This window comes from Anas platyrhynchos, chromosome 1 (genome assembly GCF_047663525.1).
Source record: "Anas platyrhynchos isolate ZD024472 breed Pekin duck chromosome 1, IASCAAS_PekinDuck_T2T, whole genome shotgun sequence".
NCBI lineage: Eukaryota > Metazoa > Chordata > Aves > Anseriformes > Anatidae > Anas > Anas platyrhynchos.
Window position 1 is genome coordinate 21,824,797 of NC_092587.1, and position 16,810 is coordinate 21,841,606.

At 38.2% G+C, this 16,810-nt stretch overlaps 1 protein-coding gene and 1 long non-coding RNA gene across 6 annotated transcripts in view; one reads left to right on the plus strand and one right to left on the minus strand.

Moving 5' to 3' along the window:
• LOC140001528 (uncharacterized) lies at positions 1-13,943 on the minus strand. Its single transcript, XR_011806800.1, has 3 exons — positions 13,800-13,943; positions 5,257-5,351; positions 1-566 (listed from the first exon to the last, which is right to left on the minus strand). It is a non-coding gene; the product is annotated as an uncharacterized lncRNA (long non-coding RNA).
• ZNF800 (zinc finger protein 800) overlaps positions 13,498-16,810 on the plus strand; it is a 14,867-nt gene continuing 11,554 nt past the window's right edge. Inside the window, exons 1-3 of one of the 5 annotated variants that reach the window (XM_027458213.3) lie at positions 13,498-13,754; positions 13,994-14,104; positions 16,270-16,365. In XM_027458213.3, coding sequence (XP_027314014.1) covers positions 14,044-14,104; positions 16,270-16,365 — 157 coding nt within the window. In that variant the 5' untranslated portion in view covers positions 13,498-13,754; positions 13,994-14,043. Of the gene's footprint in view, positions 13,755-13,813; positions 13,857-13,889; positions 14,105-16,269; positions 16,366-16,810 lie in introns of those variants that run through there. The other 4 variants (XM_072033120.1, XM_072033142.1, XM_072033131.1 and 1 more) reach the window with 4 other exon arrangements.

The following is a 16,810-nucleotide window of genomic DNA, read 5'->3' on the forward strand; positions in this document are numbered from 1 at the left end:
CACAAATGGACATCTGTGCAACTATTTATACATCACTTTTGGAACTCTTTTGTACTCTTATTTATTTATTTATTTATTTATTTATTTCCCTGTGGCAACGAGGTCTATAATTTAGTTACATATTATAGTTAGATTTATTGTGTTTCACTTGCTGCCTGATAATTTCATAAAGGGTCTGACATATCTTTTGTGAGGTTAGAAATAATTAATAAGGGGACCCTATTGAACCATCTTATTGAAACCATTTACAATTTTATATACCTATCACACATCCTTCTCCACCATCTCTTCTCTAAGCTTGGAAAGTCTTGGTCTGTTTTCATCTCCATTGTACTGAAGCTGTTGTTCATCTGAAAAACTGACTCTTCTTTGTAGTTTTTTAATATTATTATTCTATATCATTTCTTTTGAAAATATCTAACTAGAACTGTATCAAGCATTCAAAAGGAGGATTGAGAGAAGCTGATATAGTAACATAATGAGAATTATTTTTCTCTTCATTTTCCTTGTAATTTCAAATCTTTTTATCTCTTGCTTTTTCACCATTAGTAGTTCCAGACTTCTTCCTGAAAGATAATGGATATCACAGTATGAACCACCTGTTATGTATCTCTAATTAGGGTATTTTTACCTTACATGCATGGTATTATACTTGTCAAATTTAATTTGGTTGTTTTTATTGAAAAGTCTTTCAGTACTTTGAGATCTCTCTGGATTTCTTCTCAGTCAGCTTTATATTTGTCTAGCTTGCATAATACTTTATCACCTCAAAATCATGTCCTTTCACAATTCACCCCTTTTCCATATGGTTATCACTGCATCAAACACCAAAAATTCTGCCTCAGATTCTAAGGAGGTGTCCACTGCTAATTTCTTCTCATTGTAAAACCTGATTATTTAACCTTATTCTTAGTTTTGTGTCTTATGTATGTCAGAGTAACTTATTCAAGAGCCTTTGTTATGAATCTCTATGAAGAAAAAACACCATACCAATCAGAAGACATTTGTCTTATTAAGTCTGTCAGAGATATCTAATGGATTTGTGAGGCTGGACTTCTCAAACAGAACTTCTGCTGACTCTTTGCCAGCACATTATATTTACCCATGTGTCCACTAATACAATATTTAATTATGCAGAAAGAAAACTGATTGAAAGTATAAATCAGGTTGATGGGCCAGTAATACCCAGTATTTCTCCTAGAGCCTGTTTTAAGCTTGATCTCACATTTGTCAGTGTCCAGACCTCTGGCCTTAGAGACTGATTTAAACCATAGGTTACATACCACAGTATTACTGCTCAGTAATTTCATGTTTGCATTGCTTCACAGTTCTGGGATGATTAATATCATGTCCTTGTAATTTAGTACAGTAATTTTTATTGGTTTGTTATAAAGTCTATTTTATTAATACTTTAAACTGAGACAGTTCCTCAGACTCATCACTTGTGAATAATTGCTTTAAGAACCATTCTGACCTTCTCTTCAATGAAAACAGATGCAAAGAAGTAATTTAGCCTTTTCTCATATTGTTTATCTTTCTTGAGAGCTGCTTGTGATCAATGATCAGTTCCACTGATGGTCTGGTGAGCAGCTTCTTTCTGATGTGGTTAAAAAGGCTTTGAACATTTAACTAGGACTTCTTCAAAATAGAGGTTTTTGACTTATCTGTGATTTTACATTTAAGATCATATAACTTCTCCTTGTGTTTTTTTCATCTTTCGGACATGATTACTTTGTGTGTGTGTGTGTGTTTCTTAGGTTATTTCTGTAGTTTACTTTCTTTGTTTATAGTTTAAAAACACTTGTGTTGTTTTGCTTTTAAATGCTTTTGATATCTTCTTAATTGAGGGTATTCAATGACCTATTGTATAAAACCTCCCTCCCAATGTAAACCTTTTTCTTTTATTATTTTTTTTTTAAACTGTTTCTTCTAAATTTTCCTTTTCTTTTCAAAAGTTTAATGTTACTGTTGAAGAAGTCTAATCTCCTTTTGCCTATAACCTTTGCAATCACAAGATGGACTATTAACACCTGCTTCTATATTGTTGGGGAGCTTAATCTTATGACAGCAAGTAACTGAATTCTTTCATTATTATCATTTTCTTCATCACTAATTGATTTGGCTTTTTGTGGTAAGTATCACCATTCTGGTAGTCTGTTAGAATATAGCTCCAATATTAGAACTCTCCTATTTATAATATAACTCACAGAGATTCATGTATGCGTAGACTCTGGTACCATCTATACTTATTACCCTGTATGGTTTTTTAACTATAAATGCATGCTTACCACCTACAGAATGTCTATTCTTACCAGAGCAGAATTTCACATTTCCAAACTGAACTATGTCCTATTTTTGTAGACTATTCTTTCAATTCATCAAACTCATTTAAAACTCTCATTTTGGCCCTCCATGTGCTTTCAGATCCTTCAAATTGAAATCATCTACAAATTTAAGTAATATAGCAAGTTATGAGAGAACATATTTTATGGTATTGGACCAGGATAAAGTCTTCAAATAATTCTCTATTTTGACTGTAAAGCACAGAAAAATTCTTTCCATCTAGTTTTCCAGTCACTGTAGCTTGCATTTGAATGAAGGTACCGCATAAGAAAACATCAAAAGCCTTCCTGAAATCCTGTTAGGTTCCACTTCTCTTTTCTCAAGTCCTATTAATCATTAAGAAGGAAATTACATGACTTGTCCCAACTTGTATTTGACAAGTATATATTGGCTTTATGTATCCCCCTTATCTTCTAAATGTTTAATAATACTGTCTTCCATTACTTGCTTCAGTATTTGGGGGGACTGAAGGCAAGCTGACAGCTTTTTTAAAGCCTTGGCTTCTGTTTTTTCTTTTTTAAGTACAAATAATGTGTTTACCTTGTTCCAGTGTTTGTGAATACAGGATGAGATAACATCAATGCTGAATTAATGCAATCTAACTACTCTTTTGCTATTTAATAGCCCACAGCTACTGCAATCCTCTGTGGGCTATCACTTGTTCCTTTGCACCTAACTAACTGAATACAGTAGCTGCCTGGGAGCCAGCCTATACTCCTTACCATAAAAATGGGGAGATACAATAAATTTACCTGACTAGTGACAAGACCAAATTAATATTTTTTGCAGAACTATTTTCTAGTATCTATACTGCTTAATACAAAATGATCTATTAACTGTGCAACGAGGTTGAGAGGATGTATTATAAATGAAGCAAATGACAGGATTAAATCACCTGGGAGGTGGCTGGCATGGTGCTTGGATGATATATTTTCAGTGGCCAATTAAATGTCACATCCTAAATTATTTCTGAGAAAGTATCCAAAGAATGTGCTCAACTGATGAATGAATAATATGTTGATTTTCACACAACCCTTTTCTTTAACACATTATAAAATTAGGAAAAGTTGTGGGATAATGAGTTGACAAGAGTCATGGACAAAAATATCCTCTGCCAAAATATCCTCTGCCAGTCACATTTCAGTTAAATTCCATTAGCCTGGCAAGCCACACAGGTACTGACAAAATGCTTAAGAGACCCAGAGCATCTGAGTATGTGAGCCCTGCTCATTATAAGGATTCATTTTCTGATTGAGGTTTGATTCCTTGAAGCTATTTGTCACTGCTCTGTATTTATTTCCAACCTGAATGGAGGTTGCTGAAATGATGTTGCTTGACTTAACTGCCTGCTTCTCTTATTGCTGAATACTACTTTTGTCACCACTTCTAAACCTTCTGGTGCCTGAGTTTTTAGTGTATGTCTCTCTTAAGCATTTAGGGATTTTGGACACTGAACTAGAAACAGCCTTGTGTCAGTCTTTTCTGTTACATTTACTGTATGGTCTCTTTTGTTCAGATTTGTGTTGTGCTTTATATCTCTCATTTTGCACCTTTTGTTTATTGACATTGACTTTATTTTAACTGAAGTGTCCTTTATTTTAGACTTCCAGTACAAATTAGACATGCCATGTACTACTATCCAAGAGGCATATCTAAATTGCAGTGCAAATGCAAAATGTATTTAACTTTAATGTAGTGGCAATCAACTGTCTATTTGAATGAATTTCATCTCTCTCTTTTTTTTTTTTTTTTTTTTTTTCCTTCTGTAGTTCTAGCTTCACTTCTTCTGGAAGAAAGATTCACTCAGTTGTACATTCTGTCATTGTGAAGCTTGCAATTGCTTTGGGACCTTTTGGAACATTGCAGCCAATTTTGAGAGTACTCAAGGTCTCAGTGTTACAACATTCCTGCAAGCTGAATGGAACCAGGCAGAGTCTCCTACTGAGGGCAGAGCAGTTCATTTAGGTGGATATGTAGTATATGCATTAAGGATACTGTTAAACTTGCATCCAAAAGAGAGGACTCTATTAAAGCTTGCTCTCGTGTAGACACATGTAGAGTATCTCATCTGCTACCTGTTACTTACTGGTATTCATTAGACAATGTACTGTTTCATTTTCCTCTCATGCCATCATGTAATTTATCACTTGTAGTCTGTCTTTCTATGAAACTATTTTTATGCTGATTATTTAAGTTGTATTAGCTACTTTATAAACTGGATTTCTACAACTTCTTGTTCTTAGGATTTTTGACATTATTGCTTCTGAAATTCAGCTTTTTTTTTTTTTTTTTTTCTTCTTAATTCCATGGTTTCATGATTTGCCCTCAAACATCTTGAAGTACTTGTATTTGTTCCTTGATGTTGAGTAATATCTTGCCAATTTGCTAATGAAATCAGAATTTCCCTAATGAAATTTAAAAGCTTGCTATTGTCTTGCAATATGTGACTTAATTTACTTATAGACACAGACACTTCATAAATAAGCTCATGAAAGTAGGTTTTTCCTTTTGAGTAGAAATAATCTTATTATTTCTGGATTTGCTCTGATTACCTCTTCTTACCCTTTTCAGTTATGCTTCTTGCTGTGTCTTGCTTGCATAATTTTAAGTTACTGCACCCAATTACCTTCTTTCATTTGATTTTTTTCTGTAATTTTCCAATTTCTTTCTCTTCTCTTCTCATGAATCTCTCTCATTCTTACTTCTTCAAAATGCTTCCCAAATATGTCTCTTGTACTTTCCTGTTTCTCTAAATTACCTCCCCTTGCTTCCCTCCCCTTCCCACATTGTATCCATAGGTCTGCACATGTATATACACACCTAATGTCTGTGCACACACAGAGATACAATACTCCCACATCCAGTTTTGTCCAATACCTTCCCCCCCAGCATGTTTGGAGATAAGGAGTATACTTTTTTATCTTTTCTGTGAAAGGATTAGGAATTCTTCTGTCTTGTCTTCCCTCCTCCTTCTTCTGTCTTCAGTTGTCTGTATCTTTTGCCATTGCCTGCAGAAGAAAGAAACAGCTGTTACTGCTTTATACTGATTGCAAACCTCACAAGGTTCATGGGTATGGATAGTTTTATATACACTATGTGGTACAGGACATAATCAACTTGTGAGTCAGCACGCTAGACAAGGTCTGCATTCTGCATCAAATTGCTTATTCAGATTACTTTTCCTCCATTTCTTAATGCATATCATAAGTATAATTAAACCCTTAAAATATAATTCTCAATTAAATGATTTCTGGAATTATGCATCTCAAAGTGTTGCATATCTGTTTGTATTTTGTATTAATCAGATTAATCAAGGATGAGAACATGAATTAAACTAACTTTATGTTCATTCTATAGGAAGACTGTGCAGGGAAAAAAATCACTGGACTGGATGAAAACTGAATGTGGTAAGAAGATGCAAATTCATTTCATAGTACTGTAAGCAAGTTTTTCATGTTTCCTAGTATATTTGATGAGATTTTTTTTTTTTGGTTAGATAGTATATCACTACTGTGAGAAGCGCATTTTTTTTTCCCTAGCTAAGTAACAGTAAACTAAAAGGGAACAAAAAATTAAGAAGACTATTTACACAGAATGATGCCTTTCATAAAGAAAAATATGTAAAACAAATTATCTTTAATTTGAAAATCATGCTGCACCTGCTAGCGATCCATGAGAAGGAAATGAGAACACTGGAACGTCTTGGAGAGCTGAGTTAAGTTCCCTATGGAACATGTGCCCAAGTCCCATTCATAAACTACCTAAGCTACATCTTCAAAGTAGTTAGGCATCTTTTCCTTATTCCTCATGTCAGAGGGTTACTGGCCACACTGATCTGATGATTCAGAATGTCTTCAAGGGCTTCTTCTTGTTACCTGAAATTTACCAAAGCTTTTCTCTTCTGTTATTTCCAGCTGTACAGATTTTTTTTTTTTTTTGAAGTATTTACTCTGTATGTTACCTAACTCTTCTACCAGAAACTGTTATTAGAAAAAGGTGCAGCAATGAAATTGGAAATCTGGATTCCAATCCCCATGCATCCTTGCTGGAGACTGAATCACCTGTGCATGCTTTCCAGGAAAGAGATGTAATCAGAAGCTAAATATTTCTAGAGTGGATTTTTTTTTTCATGCCTCCATGTGAAGTTGGATCACTCTGCAACCAAGAATCTAAGTTGTAGGGTGCAAAGGGAAAACACAGAAGAGGTGAAATCTGTGATCAGATGACAATGAGGCTCTCCTAGGGGACAGATGCATTGCAAATCGTTCCATTTGCTAAATTTTATATCAGTGCACTGGAAAGAATAAAAGGAAATTAGATCCCACGACAGGTCTAGTTAATTATGAGTTGTAGTAACTTTGTAAATAAATGAATTAGGGGTAAGATAATAGATATAGAAGTTTATTTTCATCCCCAAAGGGTAATGAAGTGTTGTGCTAATTGGGGAACAGAGCATGAAGATGTAGCTACTTGTTGGACTGGAGCACATATTGACTCAGAATTAGATACGGAAGATTCGGAATTATTCTGGATTATTAGATTCAGAAGATTCGGAATTATTCTGGACCAGGGATTTTCCATAAGATACTATCAAGTCTAAGGTATAAGGATCATGTAAACTTTAGTTATGCAACTGTAGATTTGATGCAAATATAAATGAATTTAATTTTAAGTTTTCACCAGAAATGTGAGGCATATAAATATAAGCATTCTAAAACTGTGAATATTGTAAGCAAGTTGTATTGGGCTAGCAAATAGCATGGGGAGAATTAGTTCACATCTTGCTTCATTTGTAGTGTATAGAAAACTCTTAATGTACTTTTTCATACTGACTGACCCAACAAAAAAAGAGTTGTCTAAGTGATCCCACCTTTATCTGAAAGTCAACATGTCTGTGCTCTAAAGACTTGTTTATGCATTTCCCATTTAAGCATCATTGGATATAAATAAACAAACAGCTCTGGGAACAGCAAGCAGGACTCAGCATTGTTTTCCCCTTCCCCAAGTTAATCGCATTCTCAATAGAATCAGGCTGTCTTTGTTAATCTCTTTTTAGTCCCCCAGCTCTTGCATTCCTGATTGAACTGTGCCTTGTGCTTAACAAAAGGGGTCTCAATTTGTAGTTTAGGATTTAGAAATCAAGGTCTTCTGCTGCCTTGGTGAATGTTCTACCCATCTGGCCATCTTGGATGCAGACACTAACAAAGGAGCCTTAATGTGCCTGAAACAGTCTGAATTGCTCTCAGACTTGTATATCTAAATTTTGTTTAATCTGGAGTTTATGAATGCATTGTTCATCACAGGATGCTATCAGTGCGAACACTACATGTGGCCACATCAAATCAGAAATATAACCTAAGAGCAGTGTATTAAGGAATGCTGGAATATCTGTATATGCAGTAAAATATAGTATGACTGTGATTTGTGACACCGTTTGATTAGCTCACATGACATGGGAGATCCTTTGGCATTTATGAACTCTACCTTCATCATTGCCAAACTGAACTCTGCTCAGAGCAGTGTCACAGCATTAGTTCGCTCCAGCTTAGAACTACTTTTTCTAGGGAGAGCTATTGTGAAGTTAGGAGCTTCATCCAAAATGCACCCAAATTCAGAGAAAGAGCCATTGGTCAGAGGGTATGAGCAAAAGTTTTGCTAATCAAATCTTAACAGCTCTTGGACGTATAAATAGATGGCAAGGCATCTCAGCAGGTGTTACTACCAGCCCTTTGGCAGAACAAAACCTCTCAGTGGACACTAACCCTACCATTAAAACTATTCGACATAACACTTCAATATTCTCTACCAAAAAATACCTCCCTTGCTAGAATGTCATTATACACCTTGGAAACACAATCCAGTGTGAAACTCTTTTCTCTTGCTGAGAGAAATTTCTCTGAATTTTGGATTTCTCAAAGCCATTAAGCACAACAGCGAAACAATTTAAAAAGAATTTGATCATCAAGCTGTAACAGAACTCGTTTCTAAACACGTCACCAGTTCCATATAATCTAAAGTGCAATGAACAAACAGATGCTGTTTAAGTCTGCTGGTTATGTTGAGATCATTACCCAGAAGACAAAAGCTAAACTCAAAAACTCACCTATAATGTATTTTATGCCTAGAATTTGCATGAAACGAATCAGGAGGATTTTCATCCTTCTCTTCGTTACATCGAAGAGCACCCTGCACTTTTTAACACTGTATGTGGTTTGGCTGTGAACTATTAATGTTCATTGGATACCACACACATTTGTAATGATTCCCCCTTATGAATGATATAACAGAACCACTAAAACCACAGACAATGGTAGCCAAAACATGGTGAAACAGCTTTAGTGCACAGGAAGGTTAAGTTAACGAGGACTCCCAGTCTGCATAACAGGCAACTGAGCTGGGATAGAACAACATCTTAAGTGCTACGGAGAAATGTTGAATATGTTGGTATGTTGAATATCTGTTTCTAAACTGATCCTTTTTAAAATTAATAATAATTCATTAATTTCTGCAGGAATTCCTACAGGAAGTAGTAGGGAATCAATTTATCAGGAAGCATATTGAACACACAAAGAATTCTGCAAGTGCTTGATATAGTGGAAATTATTGCCACTGGCTGTTTCAGATGCTAAATGTTTATCAGTACTTTCAGGAATAAGCAGATGAATTCATGAAAGACAGGTGCTTCCTTTGAGACTACAGTGGTCCAAATGAAACTGCTGGTTCACAGGCAAGAAACACATACAGAATTACTTGAGAATAACTGGTAGGAATTTTCAGGACTTATGAATGCACCTGGCAAGTCAGAAGAGTGATCTGAATTTCATATTTGGTTAGTAGAAATGTTAAGAGGGAGAGAGGAATATTCAATAGAAATGATAGCACTCATAATGGAATGTTAAGGCCTTCATTACCTGAGACCCTGTCCTTAGGGAATGGACCCTTCCCTCGCTCCCCTTTTTTTTCTTTTTGAAAAGCAAAAGTGGGCAAACCTAGAGAGCACAATATAGCAGCAGCCACCTGGAGTGCTGTGAAAGGGGAAGGCAGTAACACAGCCTATGCAGGATGTAATTCTTTCTTTTAGTATGCTTGCCATATTAATTTTTTTTTTTTTTAAAGGTGTTTTTTTTTTGTCTGAGAGCATAAAAACATCAGAGCAAAATTGCAAATAGCAAACTGGACTGCACTGTGGCTTAGCTGTCTAAGTGTACAGTGTCCTGGGCAGATTTACACAGATCTACTAAAACCTACAGTGCTGCTGTATCGTGGACGTTTATCTCATAGCAGCATCCATGTTAGCTAGGTGAAAAGCAGGTGTGTCAAGCCCCACCTCTGACTGCAGTGGATTCTTAGCCTATATATAGGCAGTTATTAATAATTAGCAGTAATTAGTTAGCAATTAGCATGATCTTTTTGTTCAGCGTCACAAATAATAGTGAAACTCTTAAGTCTCAGAGATTTTTTGTATGCATAGGTATTTGTTCCAGTTTTAAAAAGGAAAGGGTTTGTAATAATTTAGTGCCAAAATACTTTTCAGCTGGACAAACCTTATTATTGATTTAATATTAAAACTAAATATTACTGTAATTCACATAGATGCCCACCTTCGAACCTTCCTGAATTCTTGTCACGGTGATTTCTTTTGGTAGCCAGTTCTACAAGCTGTGTGAATAATTCTTATTGCTTTAAAAACGCCCTTCTTTTAATTTCATTGAACCTTTCCTTAATTGTGTAAGTCAAAAAGAAAATTTACCAGTTTTTGCAAAGAACCCCCTGACTTATTTTTATTCAATAAGCTTTTTTATAACTTATTTATAGGTTTCAATATTCTCTCAAATTTAATGGCTGAATGTTGCATTTTTCAAAGTTAGGAAACATCATCTGCTTGTTCTTCACTTAAACAGAGAAACTCAAATCTGATTCCCAGCTTATCCTGCTGCATGAACAACTGCAGCAGAGTGTTGTTAAATGAGCTTTACACCTGGATCAGAAATTCTCACACACAATGTCCGGCCACTGGCTGAAGGGGCTCCTCTCTGCAAGCATCTTCCTGATCTGTGCTGGTTATCTGTAACAGGCACTTTGCACATGACTGGTCAAAGTTTGGGTGCATTTGCTTGCCAACATCACTAATTGGTTATATTATGAAATATATGATGGATTACACACAAGAAGATATAAATGAGGGTCTTCCACCCAGAAACAAATTATAAGGTCAGCTTAGATACAGCGATTCATACATGCTTTCAACACTGCCCATTTTTCTGATCTTCCTTAAGATTGGAATGCAAAAGTTATGAATATGCATTTAAGATAGAATGAGATTTCAGCTGTTAGTTAGTCACCCTCCAAAAATACACAACCTCCTCCTCCTGAACCTACTATACGTGTATAGTAGAGTAGCTAACCTTTATTTAACTGGAATTACTAAAACTGGGCCAGGGGAAGACAGAAGAGCGTATTTTACCTTACCAATCTCATTGTCTTTTATGATGATGGAAAAGCAGAGACTGTCATTTACCTTGATTTTAGTTAGGGTTTCCACATGGACTCTCATAGCATCCCTACAACCACACCCAGGACTACCCAGTTGGAATGGAAAAACTGTCCGGGTGGTGTTCCTCAAGGCGCAATATTGGGGCTTATTCTGTGTAACGTACTTGGTGATCTGGGTGATGAGTTGGAATGCATTTTAGCAAGCGTGTGGATAACGTGAAACTTGGGGAGTTGCTGGTGTGCTGGAGGACAGGGTTGTCATCAAGGTGAAGGGGAAGGGTTATTCTCCTCTACTTAGCATTTGTGAGACCACATCTGGAATGTCGTGTCCAGTTTGGGCTCCTAACTGTGGGAGAGATTCTTGCAAGCTGAAGAGTAGCCAGAGGAAGGCAGTCAAGATGGTTCTAGGGTCTGGAGCATACTACATAAAGAGACGCTGAAGAAATTCGGGTTCTCTAGCACAATATCTAAAATTGTGCCTGTGATGTGGGAGAAAGGATGTTTTGAAACTAAAGAGGAATGAATTGTAGTTAAAGAATTAGTAGAAGTAGCACTTATGTGCTTTTGCTTTGTCCATTGTCTTTAATCCCTGTACTTAGAAGATGATGTTTATAAGCTGATATCAACATAACTCAATATTTGAGAGACGACTGTTACAGTAAAACGTCAAATAGTGAGCTGGACCTTAGCTCACTATCAACATCAAGGATGATGACATGCTAAAAAATGCCTCACTAGGGTACTGAATTGAGGAATGCCATTACCACTGATTTGGGCAGGCATTCTTCTCTCCAGCACTTGATTCCATGAAGTGGTTCACCAGCATTGGATTCATCTCACTCTTTAAATCTTTCAGCATTGCCCCCATAAAGGAGCTGGCACCGGGGCAATTTTATCAGATTTAATCAGTGAAGTTCAAGGAATGAGTGGAGGAACCACTACTGGATAGCTCACCTTTGAGGACACCATGCCTAGCTAAGACTTTAATGAAGCAGGAGAATTTTTAATGACTGTTTTGGTATAGTGTAAAACATCTCCCTGTGACAAATAATGGCTAGGATTATAAGAAATCAGTAAAGGTTAGCAGACCTTTATTCCAGTTCTTTTCACTGTGAGTTTACCAATAGATGAACAATGACTGTGTTTACTTCTCTTTGTGCTAGCTGGTGGCACTCATTCACAAAAGGCATTGTAACTTCTTCAGTCACTGCCAATGCAAACAAAGTTTTCTGAACATCTATTGCTGAGCTTATGCTTTGCAGTTTGCTTTTGTCTCTCATAATTTTTTGGATCACTCAGTAAAAATGATATTGGTAGTTGTGCTAGTGCTTTGAATCCATTCATGGTGAACGACCAAGATACAAAGTCAAGCTGCTGTTCCTCCTATGTCAACATTTGTAACAACACAGCGGCATCAGCAGGATTGGAATATGATCTTACTTTGAACCTGATATCTGCCTTTGAAACTTATATCTGAACCTGAAATCTGGGAGGCAGGGAACATTAATTCTCCAAGTTCACTACTTGGGAAAGTGCTACAGTCAGTGGGCTGTTGCTCAAAAAGGAGTTGGCAGCTGTGTTCCTGGCACTTTGTTTCCCACGAGCTCTGCATGTGGTTGTAACCACATGTAGGCACTGAGCGCAGCCAGCTACATGTCTGGGTGGAGCTAAGCCTTTTCCTGTCTGTGTCTGAAACGCAGCCGAGCTCAGGATGTAGCTACGCTCATCAAGATAAGAGCACTTCTGGATAGATGCAGAGACCGGTGTTTGGATGCCTAACTTAACGGTTTCAATTGATTTCTGCTGCTGTGCCACATGATTCTGGACTGAACAGTTCTCTGATACTTAAGATGCATCAAGTTCATTAATCAAAACCCAAATGGACTTTATGGGTTTCAGTTCTGCCTCCTGCTGCTTTGGAAACAGAGGACTTACTGGTGAAATAAATATCCGTATTTTAAAGAGATTGTATTGTTTATGAATTGGTGGTCAGATGGTAAAAACTCCCCGTATCTGATTTGAAAAAGGGTGAGCAAGATGTAACACGGACAGTAGGTTTGACTTTGAACTTTGTCTGAAACCCTGAATCCTGTCTCCATCAAGAAGTGATTCAATCACAAGCCGAAACTTGACAACAGATTGGTACCATCACTCAGCATTTTCCCCATACATGTGTTTACTTCTTGTATTCCCTACAAAAGCTTTTCCTTAAATGATGGACACTTGTCCTGCAGTGGAAGAAGACTTACTCATGTCCTTTCCTTTGAAAAAAACAAACAAGTGTTACCCTCCCACCCCGCCGAGCTGCTGCCAGCAGAGCAGTGGCAGACACCTTGATGTTTAGATGTGGAGCTCAGTGATATGGTTTAGTGGAGGACTTTTAGTGTTTGGTCAGAGGTTGGACTAGGTGATGGTGGAGGTCTCTTCCAACCTGGATGACTCTGTGATTCTGTGAGCCGTGTGGAGGCAGCGGGTGCCTGCCCGCTCGGTGCACCACACCAACGTCCCCTGACTGGATTTGGGAACGCACCTCACGGGAATACCCATCACGGCAAAATTTACCAGAAGAACTTCAACCAACCAACCAACCAACAACCAAACAGAACACCAACAGCTGTAACAAAGCAGGCTGAGCGCAGACACGCCACCCGGGGCCGCCCCTCAGCACCCCACCGGCGGGCAGCGCCGGGGCCGCCCAACGGCCGCCCAACGGCCGCCCGGCGGCACCTGTGCGGCTCGCCGCGGGGGAGCGGCGGCCCGGGCGCGTGCGCAGTGCGCGGCCCCGCGGCGCCCGGCCGCAGTCACTTCCTCCGCCGTGCCCATCCGGCTCCGGGGTCAGCGGCCGCCGCCGCGGCGGGACGGGGCTGAGGGGAGCCGAGCTTGGGGCGGGGGGGCCCGGCCGTCGGCGCGGCTCGGAGGTAGGCGCTGCCGCCCGCCGCTCCCTGCCCGCCTCCCGCTGTCACCTGCCGCGGCCGGGCGCGCGTGGTCGGGCCGGGGAGCGGGAGCGTGGGCGCCGTGAGGTGCGCTGCGAGGCGGCGGCTTCGCTCCCTCTCTCCCTCCCTCCTTCTCTCCCCGCCGAGGGTGCTCCTGGCCCGCCGCGGAGCCGCTTTCTCGCCCTCTCTTTCTCCCGAGGTGACTCTCGGTTTGCTTGTTTTAGCAGGACCGCGCTGCTGGATGTAGAAGGGAAGTAGGTGGTGCCCGCGGAAAATGCCTCTGAGGGACAAGTGCTGCCAGACTGACCACCATCACCATGGGTGCTGTGAGCCAGGTAGGGCGAGAAAGCCCGAGAAACTGAGGGGATGCGACGGGTGCGCACCGTTAGGGGAAGTTCTGGGGTATCAAAAGCTTTGGGTTCTGTTTGGGAATGTTTATGTGTTCTCCCGCTGTCACGTTGACGTATCGAACAAAGATCACTTCTCAGTTCCTGCAGGGCTTGTCAAAGTGCTCAAGCCCTCAAATGGGCACTGCGTACAGTGAGCACAGGAAGGCAAGAAATACAACATTTGTGTTTCCAAAAAGCATGCCATTTCAAGCTATTATTATAAAAGACATTTTTGACAGTCTCTTGAATTCATTGAGTGTATCTTTACTTTGAGTCTCCCCGGGTGAGCTCTGATGAACTTGGGGTCTGCTTCTTAAGTGTCTACCAAAACAAACAAACAAACAAAAAAAACACAACAAAACACAAACCCTAAAAGTCCTAAAACAACTGTACGCATCCACTGCTCTATGACACAGAGGATGCTGTCAGTGGAAAGTACTTTGAGTGCTCTGAAGTTTCAGTTAATTTGGTAGGCTTCTTTTTCTAATTGTTATGCCTGCTGTTATAATTGGAAGCACAGAAGGAAATGTGGTTCCTTCCTTGTTGACTTATTGTAGAGCTTATAATTTGGATGCTTTCATTTGTGTTTCAAAAAGAAAGGCATCAGGTTTTGGAATTAATTGTTGAAAGCCTGAGCATGGCAACTTTGATTTAAAAGCAGGTATTATTCAGCTTGTAGAAACACTTCTTTGTGTTTAAGATTTTGAGGTTTTGAGTTGCTTTAATGCTTTATAAAGGGTAAAATACTATTCTTGCCTTACAAATAATAGTGATGTGTTACGTATGCTTCATATATGTCACTCCTCTTGATGTCAGTGGGTGTTGCACGTGCATACTAGAGGCAGTATACAACCCAAAGTACACTAGTTTGAAGAATATGGAATAAGCTAGTAGAATGTTATTGTGTTAGAGATTCCTAAACGATGAGCTGATTTGTAATGGTTGTTACATGTTTGTATATTATAGTATATAATGGGGTCATGAGAGTTGCATGGAGTGTTCATTTTATCATTCTTTTCTTTCTGATGCTCTTTCCAGCTTGAATTTATTTATAACTTCACATTGAAAGGCATAACTTTTCTGTTAAAATGTTTAATCTATTTGCAATTAATAAACCTAAATAGTTTTAAACTGTGTCTCTATTGCTCTTCATTAAAAACAAATTTCTTAGACATGCTCAGTACCTTATTTAGAAAATTGAGACCTTATAATGGAGCTAAATGTCCTACCAAGTGGGCAACCGATTTATGAAATGACAAAGACCTAACTAGTGATTTTGCACACATACGCTTAAGTAGGTGCTCTTGTTCATGTAGATTTGGTTTTCTCTCTGAGCAAAGCTTAGTTGTCTTATGCATATGCACCAATGGAATGCTGTTAATTTCCACATGCATAAACACTGTGTATCAGAATAATAATCATCATCCTGATCAGTAAAGAGTTTTAGATCAGTTTTAGTTGTAATAGATTTTATGAAGACTGCAGGATGGAATGAAACTTCAGAAGTAAGATGTTAGTTCAGCAGTTTGCTTGAACCAGAAGTATTTCTTGAACTTTTTTGTTGTTGTTGTTAAAAGTATTATAACAGCTGTAATTATAATAGCTGCTACTTAGATATGCTTATGCCTTGTTCTGGTCATTGCTGAACGGATGTGAATTCAGTACTTAGGTACGTATTGACAACACAGGAATCACATAGGGCATTCTGAAGAAATATGGTATTTGGTAAAGCTTTTTTGTACATTTGTTTTGTTGTTTTGGTTTAAATGATGGGAGTCAAGTAGGCTGTTCTGGGGAATTGCCTTAGTTGATCGAAATTTCTTATGAGTCATTATGGTTTTGTATAGTTGTTTTTGTTTGATTCACATAGCTTTGAATGCACATTTTCTTTAAATAATCAAAATGACAGTGTGTTGTCAAAAGGTACCATGGCTGGAAAATTCACGCTGCGATATTTTTTGATTCAGTGTTGATGAGAATTTTTGAGCAAGACAACTTGTACTGTAGTTTTGGCCTTCTTTTTATCAAGTTTACTGTATGCACAGAAAATATGTAACCTAATAAAAAATCATCTCAGTTTTCTCTAACAGCTTATCCTTTATGTATTTCAGTGCATATGTTGGAACCTGGTGATCCTCCATTGTTACAGCAGCCTCTGCAAACGTCAAAATCCGGTATTCAACAAATCATCGAATGTTTTCGATCAGGTATGAAACCGTTCTTGACTCTGAAAACATTTATTACCTTGTTGTGAGGGTTATGTGTATTTAATATGTATTAAAACAAAAGAGCCACCAACACCTGTGTTTCTGCATGGTTGCAAAATATTTGTAAGTTTTTGGCATTAGGTGCTGTTCTGTTTCATAAGGGTTCTCATATAAAGTAGTCACGATACAGCTCCTGCAGTATATTTACCTTTCAAAAATATTTTTTAAAAAATGACTTGTTTGGTGTCATCCCTCCAACTGCTATTATTGATTTGTTTATAGTGAAACTCTTGAGAGGCTGAGAAAATTTGGTGTTTGCCTTGAACTTTTTAATACTGCTGTATCATCATACTTTTAAGGTGTTCATTGACTCTTTTCTGGAGTTGCAAATCATAGCAGTGAACCTAAGAATAACAAGTGTTTGGATGAGCATGCCAAAGGTGAT